General features: G+C 47.5%; 1 protein-coding gene across 2 annotated transcripts in view; it reads right to left on the reverse strand.

Annotated features, from left to right (window-relative positions):
• The window catches only part of LOC120933746 (C-type lectin domain family 10 member A-like), a 49,419-nt gene extending 37,198 nt beyond the window's left edge, over nucleotides 1–12,221 (reverse strand). For both annotated transcript variants that reach the window (XM_040347120.1, XM_040347119.1), the window contains exons 1-3: nucleotides 12,143–12,221; nucleotides 4,923–5,003; nucleotides 854–964 (exon numbers count right to left, since the gene is read on the reverse strand). In XM_040347120.1, coding sequence (XP_040203054.1) covers nucleotides 854–964; nucleotides 4,923–5,003; nucleotides 12,143–12,176 — 226 coding nt within the window. In that variant the 5' untranslated portion in view covers nucleotides 12,177–12,221. The remainder of the gene's footprint in view (nucleotides 1–853; nucleotides 965–4,922; nucleotides 5,004–12,142) is intronic.
• Nucleotides 12,222–15,251: the final 3,030 nt, after the last annotated feature.

Consider the following 15,251-nt stretch of genomic DNA (forward strand, 5'->3'; position numbering starts at 1 on the left):
ATGCTTTCTATATTCTAAAGTATATTATAAGTGTATATTACACCTATATACTGCAGAGCACAGCAAGTAGCACACCTATACCAGTGCTTGAAAGGACTTTTGTGAACCTGTTAGGTAGCGATTTGTGTCGCTAAACTCTGTCCCTGCTCCAAACAGCACCCTCTCCCTACACTGACAAAAAGTATATGAATGTATTAGACACCTATATACTAGAGCAAGTAGCACACCTATACCAGTCCTTAAAAGGACTTTTGTGGACCTTTTATATAGCTACTGTATTTGAAAGAATACAGCCTGTCCCTGCTCCAAACAGCACCCTGTCCCTACACTGACAAAAAGCAGAATGTAAGATGGCCGCCAGATCAGGTCTATTTATAAGGTAAGGGGCATGTCCATGTGCTGAAATGTCTCAATTGCCTGTCCTGCACCACCTGATGGATGTGTCATAGGTCAAAGTTCTTACCCATGTAACATTGCGGACCGCCGCGAACATCGCCGATGTCCGACGGTTTGGCGGACCGCGAACGACCAAAGTTCATCTCTATCCAATGGGTTGAAAAGACCATCTCTAAAGATTAGAAAAAAAAACAGAATGGGCCTTAACCCTGGAGTGAGAGGCCAATGGTCTCTTGAAGTTAAAAAGGGCAAAAACCAGCCAATATTTCACTCAACATTTTTTCAACACATTTACAGATTTACATTTTTTATATTTGCCTTTTATATATTTTTTTCCTGATAGTTATTAATGAGCTGGACACCCCAGGTTCTGGTGAAGGGGTAAGTTCATGAATTTAATGAAAGTTCAGATGCCAAATCGAAATCCCCAATATCCCAATATAATAGAGATACTCACAGGAAATAAACAGGAAAGTCGTGAGGATGACCAAAGTTATGAAGGCCAATATTAGGAGGACCCCCAGGATCAGGATCACCCGGGGCTGTGTATTCTTGGCAGCCGGAATCTCTACAGACAGAGAGGATAGTGAATAATCCTGAGTGTATCAGCCGATATAATAATCCTCCAGAATTCTTATCTCATGTAAATTCATTTTATATTCATCCCGTATCATCTGTGTGCTCGTTCCCTGCATACAAATCCGAAATCTTCTACTATAACTGTATATATCTATATTTATATCACATCTATCATATAATAATCTTCCACTATAACTGTATATGTAAATATCACATCATGTTATTTCATTATCATGATATAGCCAAATGAGAGTGTAGGTTCTGATTCATACCCTACTACTGTATGTCTACAACGTGTCCTACTCCTGTATGTCTACTACATGTCCTACTACTGTATGTCTACTACGTGTCCTACGACCGTATGTCTACTACATGTCCTCATACCATATGTCTACTACATGTCCTACTACTGTATGTCTTCTACTTGTCCTGCTACCGTATGTCTTCTACATGTCCTACTATTGTATGTCTACTACCAGCGGCGGTTCGTTCATAGAGGGCGCCGGAGCGCCGCCCCTCTGGCTCTCGCACAGCCACTGAAATACATAGATTCATGCATTGCATGAATCTATGTATTTTCGCCGCTGCCGCCCACTATTCAAATGGCCGGATGGTGAGCACCGGCCACCTGAATAACGGCAGCTGGTTGGCTGTGTGGAAGTGCCTATTAGAGCCGACGGCTTTGATAGGCTTTCAGAGTACAGCCCTCAGGCTGTAGTCGGCTTCCGAATGCTTATCCTCGGGACGTACCGGCGGTGCGTTCCTTGGATAAGACTGACAGGTGTCTTAGCCAATCAGGTTCACCGGTTCTGGTTACCGGTAACCTGATTGGCTGAAGCGTCAGCGAGGGCGAGAGAAGACATCGAGGGACGTGGAAGGAGGATGGCTGACCCCCAGAAAGGTAAGTGCCGGGCGGGGGGAGGGGCATTTTACAGGGCACAGTGGCGACAATGGGCACAGTGGCATCAATGGGCACAGTGTCATCAATGGGCACAGTGGCGACAATTAAAGGGCACAGTGGCATCAATGGGCACAGTGGCGACAAATAAAGGGCTACTACTGTATGTCTACTGTATGTCTTCTACATGTCCTACTACTGTATGTCTTCTACATGTCCTACTACTGTATGTCCAAAAAATATTGTCTTACAATGTATAAAAAATATTGTCCCACAATGTGAAAAAAATAATGTCCCGTGATTTCCAAAAATAATATCCCGCAATGTCCAAAAACAATGTCCCACTATGTCCAAAACAATAATGTCCCAAGCTGTAAAAAAATAATGTCCCAAGATGTTCAAAAAAATTATGTCTATGATGTCTAAAAGTAAATTTCCCTTTAATGTCCAAAAATAATATCCCACAATGTCCACAAATAATGTCCATGATGTCTAAAACATAATGTCCCAAGATGGCCAGAAATATTGTCCAACGATGTCCAAAAAGTATGTGTTCCACGAAGTCCAAAAAGTATGTGTCCCACGAAGTCCAAAAAGAATGTCCCTTGATGTCAAAAAAAATAATGTCCTATGATGTGCAAAAATAATGCCCCTTGATATCCAAAAAAAGTCCAAAAATGTCCTAATGTCCAAAAAAAAAAAAAAAAAATATGCACTAAGATGTCTAAAAAAGAATGCCCTATCTTGCCCAAAAATAATGTCCAAAAGAAAGTCCCACAAAGTAAATGTCCCACAATTATTTTTTCCCCACTGATCCTCTTATCAGGAAAGACAGCAAAGCTTCAATGACACCATAGTGGTTCTTGGATGCTGGTGACCCCCAGTGTCCTAGCAACCAATGATGCGTCCCTATTCAGCTGAATGGAAACATTGACGCTGAGGATGCTTGCTGACATCACTGAGCAAATATGACCACGTGGTGATATTTGGTCAATGACAAATGCTAGCATCCCCAGTCCAACTATATACATTCAGATAAATGTGGGGCAGGGATGCTCCATTGGTTGCTCAACCCCTGACTAGGGATGAGCCCGATGATCAAGTCGAATGTAAGTTTGTCTCGAACATCAGGTGTTCGCCTGTTCGCCGAATAGGTAACAATTTGGGGTGTTTGCGGCAAATTCGAAAAGCCAAGGAACACCCTTTTGAAAGTCTATGGGAGAAATCTAAAGTGCTAAATTTAAAGGTTAATATGCAAGTTAATGTCCTAAAAAGTGTTTGGGGACCCGGGTCCTGCCCCAGAGGACATGTATCAATGCAAAGAATTATTTTTTAAAACGGCCGTTTTTTCGGGAGCATTGATTTTAATAATGCTTAAAGTGAAACAACAGTGAAATATCCCTTTACATTTCTTACCTGGGGGGTGTTTATAGTATGCCTGTAAAGTGTCACATTTTTCCTCTGCACAAAATGAAATTTCTAAAGGAAAAAAAAGTCATTTAAAACTACTTGCAGCTATATTGAATTGTCAGGTCCCGGCAATACAGATAACAGTCATTGAAAAAAAACGGCATGGGTTCCCCCCCAGTCCATTACCAGGCCCTTCAGTTATGGTATGGATATTAAAGCGGGAGTTCACCCAATTCCTTTTTTTTTTATATTTTCCCCTTAGATTCCTGCTCGTTGTGTCTAGGGGAATCGGCTATTTGTTATTAAATATGAGCTGTACTTACCGTTTTCGAGATGCATCTTCTTCCGTCGCTTCCGGGTATGGGTCTTCGGGAGCGGGCGTTCCTTCTTGATTGACAGTCTTCCGAGAGGCTTCCGACGGTCGCATCCATCGCGTCACTCGTAGCCGAAAGAAGCCGAACGTCGGTGCGGCTCTATACTGCGCCTGCGCACCCATGTTCGGCTTCTTTCGGAAAATCGTGACGCGATGGATGCGACCGTCGGAAGCCTCTCGGAAGACTGTCAATCAAGAAGGAACGCCCAGTCCCGCAGCCCATAACCAGAAGCGGCGGAGAAGATGCATCTCGTAAATGGGTAAGTACGGATCATATTTTAAAACAAATAGCCGATTCCCCTAGACAAAACGAGCAGGAAGCTAACGGGAAAATGTATAAGCTATGGGTGAACCTCCGCTTTAAGGGGAACTCTTCGCCAATTTTGTAAAATTAAATGGCGTAGTTGTCCCCCTCAAAATCCATCTGTACAGATCTGTACACATACCAGACTTGGTATCCCCGTTGTGTAGGACCTGGCCTCAATCTCACAGCCTCCCGCTGTAGCTTTTCTCATTGAGATCCCAGTCTTCTCACCAGACTTTCAGATCCCAGCTGCCCGCTGGATCCCCTGAGCTCTTCCACAGCTAACCTGCTGTACACTCCAAGTGTCACCCACACTACCTGCTGGGTCCCTGGCTTGGCTCTCAGCTAACCCGCTGAATCTTCTTCAAGTGTCACCCACGCTCAATCGCTGGGTCCCTGACTTGAACACTGAAGCTTTCCCAACTTGTTCACCATTCCCTGCTAGTGAAAAAGGCTGGTCTGGTACTTCTTCAGACTTCACAACCCTGGCCTCTGATAGGTGGAGTAGTTGTCCTTTACTGGCGACGGGGTCCTCTTTATCTCTGACCTCTGGTTCTCACTTGCTGCTGGTAACAGGAGTAGTCGTCCCATGTGGCAACTGCTTCTACTTCACCTCTGGCAACACTTGATTCACGGAACCTCTGCAACGACCAGGCTCCCCTCGGGCTGAGCCTCTACACATGTGGCTATGCTTAACACACAGCCCCCAGCCTTTGGCTCTAATTAGGTGCTTCAGAAAAAACCCTGGCTGTTGTAATTCATGCGCCCAGTGACCTAAAAGGGGCCGGACACATGAATAAGGGGCGCATGATTATGCATGAATCTATCCATTTGCATTATAGGGGTGGTGAGGAGAGAGGGGGTGATGCCTAATGGACGGGCTGCCCCTGCATGTGTCCTATAAATGAAGACTCGGCTGTCTATAATGGATGAAGAGGATACCCCTCATTATAATAACTTACCTTCGGCTTTTGGTGCATTCTTCACCCTTTTTAAATGAAAATCACCCATATTGGCATAGGTATTCTCCTCATAAGAGCACTCTGAAAAGGAACACAGACCTTAATATAGATATTGTGGATACCAGAGAGGATATTCAGGTAATGTAATTCAGATATAATGGTGCTCTCCACAGCATTTTAACAAGAAGAGGTGGAGCTTTTCCTAAATATGATACTATTGACATTTATTGTGACCTATCAGGAATTTATTCTTGGAGAATTGTAAAAGTTACTGATGCCAATGATACATACTATAATATATTGACTTACATAACAAGGTATAATTAAGCATTTTAAACATTTAACAGAACAACTTTGGGATCATTCAAATTTAATTGTATTATTACTATGATGACTTGAGACTCGTCTTCCACTTGGGTCGGAGTAGATGACCAGGACTGGTTGAGGCAGCGGAGCAGACGGGCCAAAGTTGCAGAGCTGACACAGAATATTTAGAGAATCTGCTTGCTGTGCAACAGCGAGAGCCCTGAAAAGGGCCAAATCTTCACCTCTAGCATCTAGAGGTAGAGAGATTGTTCTGTAGGTGATACCCAGGCTGTAGTCCTTTGACTCACCCGAGCAGATCACAACTGCACTGGTGCAACTCCCCTGCAGTGTTGGAGCACAGGCATCACAAGGCAGCAGATAAGGCTGAAGCAAAGCTGCATGGAAATGCCTAAAGACACAGATGAGACACACAGCAGGCTAGGGAAAACAGACAGGTGCCGAGAAGCAAGTAACAGACTCAAGTGCAAAGAGAGACTCAGAGGTGAAGGAAGAATAGATACTGGCAGGACTGCATAGGATGAAAGGGTCAGAATACAGGCTGGGGAACACTGGGATCACACTTCTAAAAGTAGTCTAGGGCCTACTGGGAACACGCGGCTAAAAGCAGTTAGGGAATCACTTGGATCAAGCAGCTGGAAGCCAGTAGGGACACACTGGGAACACAAGATGGAAAGAATTTGAGGACAAACTGGGAATACAAGGTTGGAATCAGGTAGGGAGACTCTGGAAATACTAGGCTGGAAGCAGGTTGGGACACGCTAAGAAAACATGGGGCTGGAAACAGACTGGGACACACTGGGAACACAAGGGTGGAAGCAGGCTGGGACACGCTGGGAACACAAGGGTGGAAGCAGACTGGGACACACTGGGAACACAAGGGTTCACTAAGAAAACATGGGGCTGGAAACAGACTGGGACACACTGGGAACACAGGGGTGGAAGCAGGCTGGGACACGCTGGGAACACAAGGGTGGAAGCAGACTGGGACACACTGGGAACACAAGGGTGGAAGCAGACTGGGACACACTGGGAACACAAGGCTGGAAGCAGGCTGGGACACACTGGGAACACAATGCTGGAAGCAGGCTGGGACACACTGGGAACACAAGGGTGGAAGCAGGCCAGGACACACTGGGAACACAAGGGTGGAAGCAGACTGGGAACACAAGGGTGGAAGCAGACTGGGACACACTGGGAACACAAGGGTGGAAGCAGACTGGGACACACTTGGAATACTAGGCTGGAAACAGACTGGAATACACTGGGAACACAAGGGTGGAAGCAGACTGGGACACACTGGGAACACAAGGGTGGAAGCAGACTGGGACACACTGGGAACACAAGGGTGGAAGCAGACTGGGACACACTGGGAACACAAGGCTGGAAGCAGACTGGGACACATTGGGAACACAAGGCTGGAAGCAGACTGGGAAACACTGGGAACACAAGGGTGGAAGCAGGCTGGGACACACTGGGAACACAAGGGTGGAAGCAGACTGGGACACACTGGGAACACAAGGGTGGAAGCAGACTGGGAACACAAGGGTGGAAGCAGACTGGGACACACTGGGAACACAAGGGTGGAAGCAGACTGGGACACACTTGGAACACAAGGCTGGAAACAGACTGGGACACACTGGGAACACAATGCTGGAAGCAGGCTGGGACACATTGGGAACACAAGGCTGGAAGCAGGCTGGGACACACTGGGAACACAAGGCTGCAAGCAGGCTGGGATACATTGAGAACACAAGGCTGAAAGAAGGCTGGAATGCATTAGAAATACAAGACTGGAAGTAGGCCAGGATACACTGTGAACAAAAAACTGGAAGAAGGCTGGGATTCCACCGCATGCAACTAAAACACGTGTGAATAGTTAAGAACGATCGTATTAACATTTGATCTAATTAACCAAACTACCCTGGTGAGGTACAGCATTTAAAAAATGCCTGTTAGGCCTCGTACAGACGACCGGACTGTTCGCTGAAATCGGTCCGCCGGACCGTTTTCAGCGGACATGTCCGGCCGGAGATTTCTGTCTGATGGTTGTACACACTATCAGACAGAAATCTGCGCGTACACCATCCCCCGTGACATGGCCGCGCTGTCCCTGCGACGATGACGTGCCGACGTGCGCGGCCCTGGAAGATCAATGCTTCCACGCATTCGTTGAAGTGATTCGACGCATGCGAGGAATGGCGGCCGCTCGGACATGTACGGTGAGTCTGACGACCGAACATGTCCGATGGACAGCTTTCCAGCGGACATGTTTCTTAGCATGCTAAGAAACATTTGTCCGCTCGAAAACGGTCGGGTGGACAAATGTCCGCTGGAAACCTGTCTGCTCAGCTGTACAGACGACCGAACATGTCTGCTGAAACTGGTCCGCGGACCAGTTTCAGCAGACATGTTCGGTCGTCTGTACGAGGCCTTAGGCAAAGTGAGTGGTTGACCTGGAAGAACCCCTCCCTCCAGTGTAAGACCAGTATTTGAGACATTCAAGCTGGCATTCAGTCAGTCTTGTCACTGTATATTCTCTGTATATTCTCTGTATATTCTCTGTATGAATATGGCACAGGTCTAGAAGTGATCAGAATATTCTCTGTGTATTCTCTGGGTATGGCACAGGTCTAGAGCTGATCTAGTCAGATGGGACTTTGAATTACTTGTTGAATTTGTTGAATTTGTATCATCTGTGGAATTTGGACTTTATCCTGTATTGGAAGTCAAATAAATGCACTCTCTGGAGAGCACGGTGTGTTGCTGCGGAACAACATAATTTATAGTCATCATACTAACACCTAAATATCAATTATCTAACCGGACTCCACTATATGTATGACTTCACTACATAGTCTTCTTTACTGGCACACACTTCCCCAGTCCTTCCTTACTGGCACACACTTCCCCAGTCCTTCCTTACTGGCACACACTTCCATGGAGATTCCCCAGGGCAGGGATGAAGACTTAAGCACACTGATGTTTCAGAGAGCACTGTTAAATCTGACAGTCTCTCCCCTTTGTCTTGTCCTGGCACTGTGCTGATATTACTCAGTGTCTTTGTTTGCTCTCTCCCGCTGCCTCTTCTGACATGAATCCCCCCAGTTGCCTCCTGCCTTCCAGGACAGCTATCCCGAACTCCAGCCCAAAGTAAAACTCCTCCTCAGCAGGGGTCCCTCAAGGGTCACAAATAGCCTCTTCTCAGCACTACTCCATCTTCCACCCGACTCCCCTGCTGGCATGGCCCAAGACCTTTTATGGGATTTTCTCAATCCCCTGCAGGCCCACTTTTGGGGATTGGCTAAGGTACCATAAATATTCATGGCAGCTTCTCCTCACTTCTGCCCTCTAGTTCTAGAACATTCTCCAATATTTCAGATACCAGGGGGAGGCACCAGTAACCTGCCAGGATGAGTCATTCAGCCCTGACCTCTAGTAACCCTGACCCAGATTCAGTGACTCAAGTTTTAATCCCAGAGCCAGCCAAATGCTTTAACCTAGACTGCTATTCTAGTAGCACACACTAGAGGGTGCTACACCTACAAGGGAGACAGTGAGAAAACAAGAAGGAAAGACACACCAACTAGGAACCAGTTGGACTTCTGTGTAACACTGATGGACTGGGAAATCACTGGTGTGCATCTGCGTAAAAGCTGATCCAAGCTACCGATTGTCCGGCAGGAATCAATACAATTCTACGTAACACATAGAAACCGGACAATTACCAGGGTGGGTCTGTATTCACACAGGTCCATCTCAGTAATTGCCCACCAGCTAGGGTGACCACATTTCCAAACTGCCATTCAGGGACACACCCCCTCTCTCACCTTCCCCAGAAAAAGATGGGGTGGGGAATGCAGTCTTGGGGTTGATGGAGAATTTGGCGGCAGGTTATTTGTCAGGTGAATAGGCGACTTGCCACCCAATGCAGTGCCGCTTGCCACCCATAGCCTGCCACCAGATGAAGTGCTGCTGTCACTCCCTCTGCATGACCCACGTGCGTAGAAGGAAAGGAGTGGCGTCACTATCTGGAGAGTGAAGATCACACCAGTCCCTGCTGCTTGCCGCTGGGTGCCAGAGAAGGACGAGGTGCTGAGGTGGGTGGGGACAGCAGTGCTGCACTAGGCGCAGGCCTCGCTCCCGGTCTCACTGTCTGAGAGTAAATTGTCACTGGTTGCAAGATGCCAGGCAGCACCGGCCCTAGCAACCAGTTCCGGAAATGTAGTTATTAGTTAGTAGGGGGTGGCTGTGTCCTCTATTTCATTCCGGGACATTGTATTGTCCCAGAATGAAGGAGCCCGGGACCCAGGACAGACATGTCAATTGCGGGACAGTCCCGGGCAATCCGGGACACATGGGCACCCTACCACCAGCTAGGAACACATTGAACTTCAGGACCTTTCCAGTCTCTTCGAGTAGAAATCATAGTGATCTAGTGCTAAGGTGACCAGATTTTTAAAAATTTAATTCGGGGACATTTTTTTTTTTACTAGTAATGGTGGCAATCAGCGACTCTCTACCCGTCGCCACTCGCCTCACAGCCTGTCAAGTCTCACTCTCCGGGCCCCGGCTACTACTGGGTGGGGTGCAGAGGAAGATCTCTCCCCCAGGGAAGGCAAGGAGATAAGCAGGCAGGTGGCTGGCCGGGACTTGAGCCAAGGCAGAAGAACATGTGAGTGAAGCTGAATGGGTATGCACCCGAAACTGAAGAAATATTCCCTTTGCTCCGACCAGCGCATGATCATCAGAAAGGGGCTCAGATAATGAAAAAAAAAAAAAAACCCTAAGCTAGTAGGAGTGGCAGAGTGGGGGGGGGGGGGGTGTAATTCAGAATTGTTTTATTATTCTGCACTGTCTTTGAAATTGCCCCAGCCCCTGTTCAAATCCAATCTGGGGACAAAACTGGGGACTGACTTGGTCCGGGGACAGTGTCCTCAATCCGGGGACTGTCCCCTCAAACAGGCGATGTCTGGTCACCCTATCTAGTGCTGACTGGTTAAAGCCGGCAATAGATCATAATTAGAAGTGATCTGTTGCTGTACAACTATATGAAGGGTCTGGATTTAGTTCGTGGGGGCTTAATTCCAACTCTTCATGCAGCTGTTTAGCAACAGACCATTTCTAAATGTGAAGAAAAAAGTGAAAATGTAGAAAAATAAATACATGTACAATGATTTGCCCCTTTTTATCACCAACCTGCACTATGCAGTAGAAATAGAGAAATGTCTATGCTCAGGTCCTAAATGTCATCCATATCTACAACACATGGGGTACTGAGGAGTTGTAACCAAATGATAACCCTCACATACAGTGGGCTAGATTCAGAAAGCCCGCCGTAAGTTTGTGCGGGCGTAGCGTATCTGAGATACGCTACGCCGCCGTAACTTAGTGAGGCTGGGGCTGGATTCACAAAGAACCTGCGCCCTAAGTTACGGCGGCGTAGCGTAGATCTGCCGGCGTAAGCGCGCCAAATTCAAATTCTGGAGAGGTGGGCGTGTTTTATGTAAATAAAACATGACCCCACGTAAATGACGTCTCTAACGAACGGCGCATGCGCCGTCCGTGAACGTATCCCAGTGTGCATGCTCCTAATCACGTCGCAAATAGTCAATGCTTTCGACGTGAGCGTAATTTACGCAAAGCCCTATTCGCGAACAACTTACGCAAACAGCGTAAACGACGCAAAATTCAACGCTGTCCCGACGTCCATACTTAACATTGGCTATGCCTCTTATAGCAGGAGTAACGTCACGCCGGAAAAAGCCTTACGCAAACAACGTAAAAAAATCCGCCGGGCGCACGTACGTTTCTGAATCGGCGTATCCAGCTCATTTACATTATCTACGCTGAAATCGACGGAAGCGCCACCTAGCGGCCAGCGTAAATATGCACCCTAAGATACGACGGCATAGGAGACTTACGCCGCTCGTATCTTAGCCCAATTTAAGCGTATCTGGTTTCCAGAATACGCTTAAATTTACGACGGCGTAGATTCAGAGTTACGACGGCATATCTACTGATACGCCGGCGTAACTCTCTATGAATCTAGCCCAGTATGTATAACAAACCTTTGCTTAAAAAAAACATGGATCCTTAGGGCCAGATTCACATAGAACTGCGGCGGCGTAACGTATCATAGATACGTTACACAGTCGCAAGTTTTCATCGCAAGTGCCTGATTCACAGAGCACTTGCGATGAAAACTACGCCGGCGGCCTCCGGCGCAAGGCGGGCCAATTCAAATGGGCGTGTGCCATTTAAATTAGGCGCGCTCCCGCGCCGGACCTACGGCGCATGCTCCGTTTCGCAAATCCCGTCGTGCTTTGCGCGCCGTGACGTAATTTTCTCGAACGGCGACGCGCGTAGCGTACTTGCGTATTCCCGGACGTGTTACGCAAATGACGTTAAATTTTAAATTTGGATGCGGGAACGACGGCCATACTTTAGACAGCAATACGTTTGCTGACTAAAGTTAGGGCACCTAAAACGACGACTAACTTTGCGACGGGAAACTAGACTAGCGGCGACGTAGCAAACGCGAAAATCCGGCGTGGATCCGCCGTAACTCCTAATTTGCATACGCGACGCTGGTTTAACACGCAAACTCCCCCCAGCGGCGGCCGCGGTATTGCATCCTAAGATCCGACAGTGTAAAACAATTATACCTGTCGGATCTTAGGGATATCTATGTGACTGATTCTATGAATCAGTCGCATAGATAGAAGCAGAGATACGACGGTGTATCAGGAGATACGACGGAGTATCAGGAGATACGACGGAGTATCAGGAGATACACCGTCGTATCCCCTTTGTGAATCTGGCCCAAGAACTTTACTAAGCTTACTATGCCCCCCCCCCCTCAATATTAATCAATGATCACATCTACAACCTACCTGATTCCCTCTCTGGGTTTTTAGCTCCCTTCATTGCAGGCTGCAGACAAACCCGATTCTGTGCTCTGCTCAATTTGCGTCTTCGATATTTATTGATGTTATCTTTAGGAACTTCCTAAAATAAGATGTTGCCACGTGCTGCATTTCAGTTTTAGGAACTTAGAAATACCACAGAAGAGGAAGTGTGTGAAGTCCTGTGATATTCTGTAGAAGCGTGTGCCCCGCTCATGAACTTGTTATTTAATCTCCGTGGTTTATGGACTTTAGATCCACTACTCATCATCAAAAATAACATTGGAGCTGAAAAATAATTAGACCGACCCTAATTCAGACGCTTGTTGCTTACAAGTTAAAATCAGTGGGCCAGATTCACATAGAATTCTGGCGGCGTAACGTATCGCATTTACGTTACACCGCCGCAAGTTTTATGGGCAAGTGCTTGATTCACAAAGCACTTGCCTGTAAACTTGCGGCGGCGTAGCGTAAATCCGTCCGGCGCAAGCCCGCCTAATTCAAATGGGGCGTGTATCATTTAAATTAGGCGCGTTCCCGCGGCGAACGTACTGCGCATGCTCCGTTTTGAAATTTCCCGCCGTGCTTTGCGCGAAATGACGTCGCACCGATGTAATTTTTTGAACGGCGACGTGCGTTACGTCCTTTCCTATTCACGGACGACTTACGCAAAAAAAAAAATAATAATTTGACGCGGGAACGACGGCCATACTTTAACATGGCAAGTCTAATGCCGCGTACAGACGAGCATACATGTACGATGAAACCGGTCCGCCGGACCGTTTTCACCGTACATGTATGCCCGGGGATTTCTGTATGGTGGCTGTACTCACAATCGTACAGAAATCCGCGCGTAAACAATACGCGGGGCGTATCCGCCCCGTCGCCGCGACGATGACGCGGCGACGTGGGCGGCCCTGCCAGTTAAATGCTTCCACGCATGTGTCAAAGTCATTCGACGCATGCGAGGGGTGGCGGGCGCTCGGGCATGTACGGTAGGTCTGTACAGACGACCGAACATGTCCGAGGGGACAGGATTCCAGCGGGCTGTTTTAAAACAAGTCCAGAAATATTTGCCCGCTGGGAAAAGGCCCGGCGGGCAAATGTTTACTGGAATCCTGTCCGCTCGGGCCTACACACGACCGAACATGTCTGCTAAAAATTGGTCCGCGGACCAGTTTCAGCAGACATGTTCGGTCGTCTGTACGGGGCCTAAATATAAGCCAAGAAATAGCAGCCGTAACTATACGCCGGGAAAAGCCGACTAGCGACGACCTAAGAGAATGCTACAAATGCGCGTACCTTCGTGGATCGCCGTAAACAGCTAATTAGCATACCCGACGCGGAAAACGACGCGAACTCCACCCAGCGGGCACCAAAGTATTACACCTACGATCCAAAGCCGTACGCCTGTCGGATCGAAGCCAGAAGCCGTCGTATCTTGGTTTGAGGATTCAAACTAAAGATACGACGCGGCAAATTTGAAAATATCGCCGGCGTATCTGGCCCAGTATTTTTTTGGTAGAAAATTACTTGGAACCCCCAAACATTATGGGCCAGATCCACAGAGCGAGTACGCCGGCGTATCTACTGATACGCCGGCGTACTTTCAAATTTCCGGCGTCGTATCTTTAGTTTGAATCCTCAAACCAAGATACAACGGCATCTGGGTTCGATCCGACAGGCGTACGCCTTCGGATCGTAGATGCAATACTTCGGCGTCCGCTGGGTGGAGTTCGTGTCGTTTTCCGCGTCGGGTATGCAAATTAGCTTTTTCCGACGATCCACGAACGTACGCGCGGCCGTCGCATTCTCTTACGTCGTCTCTAGTCGGCTTTTTCTGGCGTATAGTTAAAGCTGCTATTTTGCGGCGTATAGTTAGACTTGCCATGTTAAGTATGGCCGTCAAAATTTGAATTTTTATTTTTTTTGCGTAAGTCGTCCGTGAATAGGGATGGACGTAATTCATGTCTAAGTTAAAAAAATGACGTCGTTGCGACGTCATTTAGCGCAATGCACGGTGGGAAATTTAGGGACGGCACATGTGCAGTTCATTCGGCGCGGGGACGCGCTTCATTTAAATGAAACACGCCCCCTACTCGCCGATTTGAATTAGGCGCCGAGAGATACACTACGCCGCCGTAAATTACGGCGCAAATTCTTTGTGGATTCAAAGAATTAAAATGTAAGTTACAGCAGCGTAGCGTATCTCACTTACGCTGCGCCCATCCAAATGTATGCGGATCTGGCCCCATATATTTTTTTTTAGCTGAGACCGTGGAGAATAAAATGGCGGACATTACAATATTTTATGTCACGCCGTATTTGCGCAGCGATCTTTAAAGAAAAAAAAAGTGGAAAAAAATACACTTCAATGAATAATAAAAAAAGAAACAGTAAAAATTTGCCAGATTTTTTTGTATAATGTAAAAGACCTTGGGCCAGATTCTCAAAGAATTACGCCGGCGTATCAGTAGATACGCCAACGTAACTCCGAATCTAAGCCCGTCGTACATTTAAGTGTATTCTCAAACTGAGATGCCTAAGATACGACAGCCTGCGTCATCGTATCTTAGGGTGCAATATTTCCGCTGGCCGCTAGGTGGCGCTTCCATTGCGGCCGGCGTAGAATATGCAAATGAGTCGTTACGCCGATTCACGAACGTACGCTTGCCCGTCGCAGTAAATTTACGCCGTTTCCGTAAGAGATATGCGGCGTAAAGATAAAGCTGCCACCTAGGTGGCGTATCCAATGTTAAGTATGGCCGTCGTTCCCGCTTCGCAATTTGAAAACGTTACGTCGTTTGCGTAAGTCGTCCGTGAATGGGGCTGGACGCCATTTACGTTCACGTCGAAACCAATGACGTCCTTGCGACGTCATTTAGCGCAATGCACGTCGGGAAATTTTAGGGACGGCGCATGCGCAGTACGTTCGGCGCGGGAACGCGCCTGATTTAAATGATCCACGCCCCCTACCCGGATCATTTGAATTAGGTGGGCTTGCGCCGGGGGGGGGATTTACGCTACGCCGCCGCAACTTTACAGGCAAGTGCTTTGTGAATCAAGCACTTGCCCCGTAAAACTTGCGGCGGCGTAA

The sequence above is a fragment of the Rana temporaria genome, chromosome 3 (genome assembly GCF_905171775.1).
Source record: "Rana temporaria chromosome 3, aRanTem1.1, whole genome shotgun sequence".
In the NCBI taxonomy this organism is placed as follows: Eukaryota; Metazoa; Chordata; class Amphibia; order Anura; family Ranidae; genus Rana; species Rana temporaria.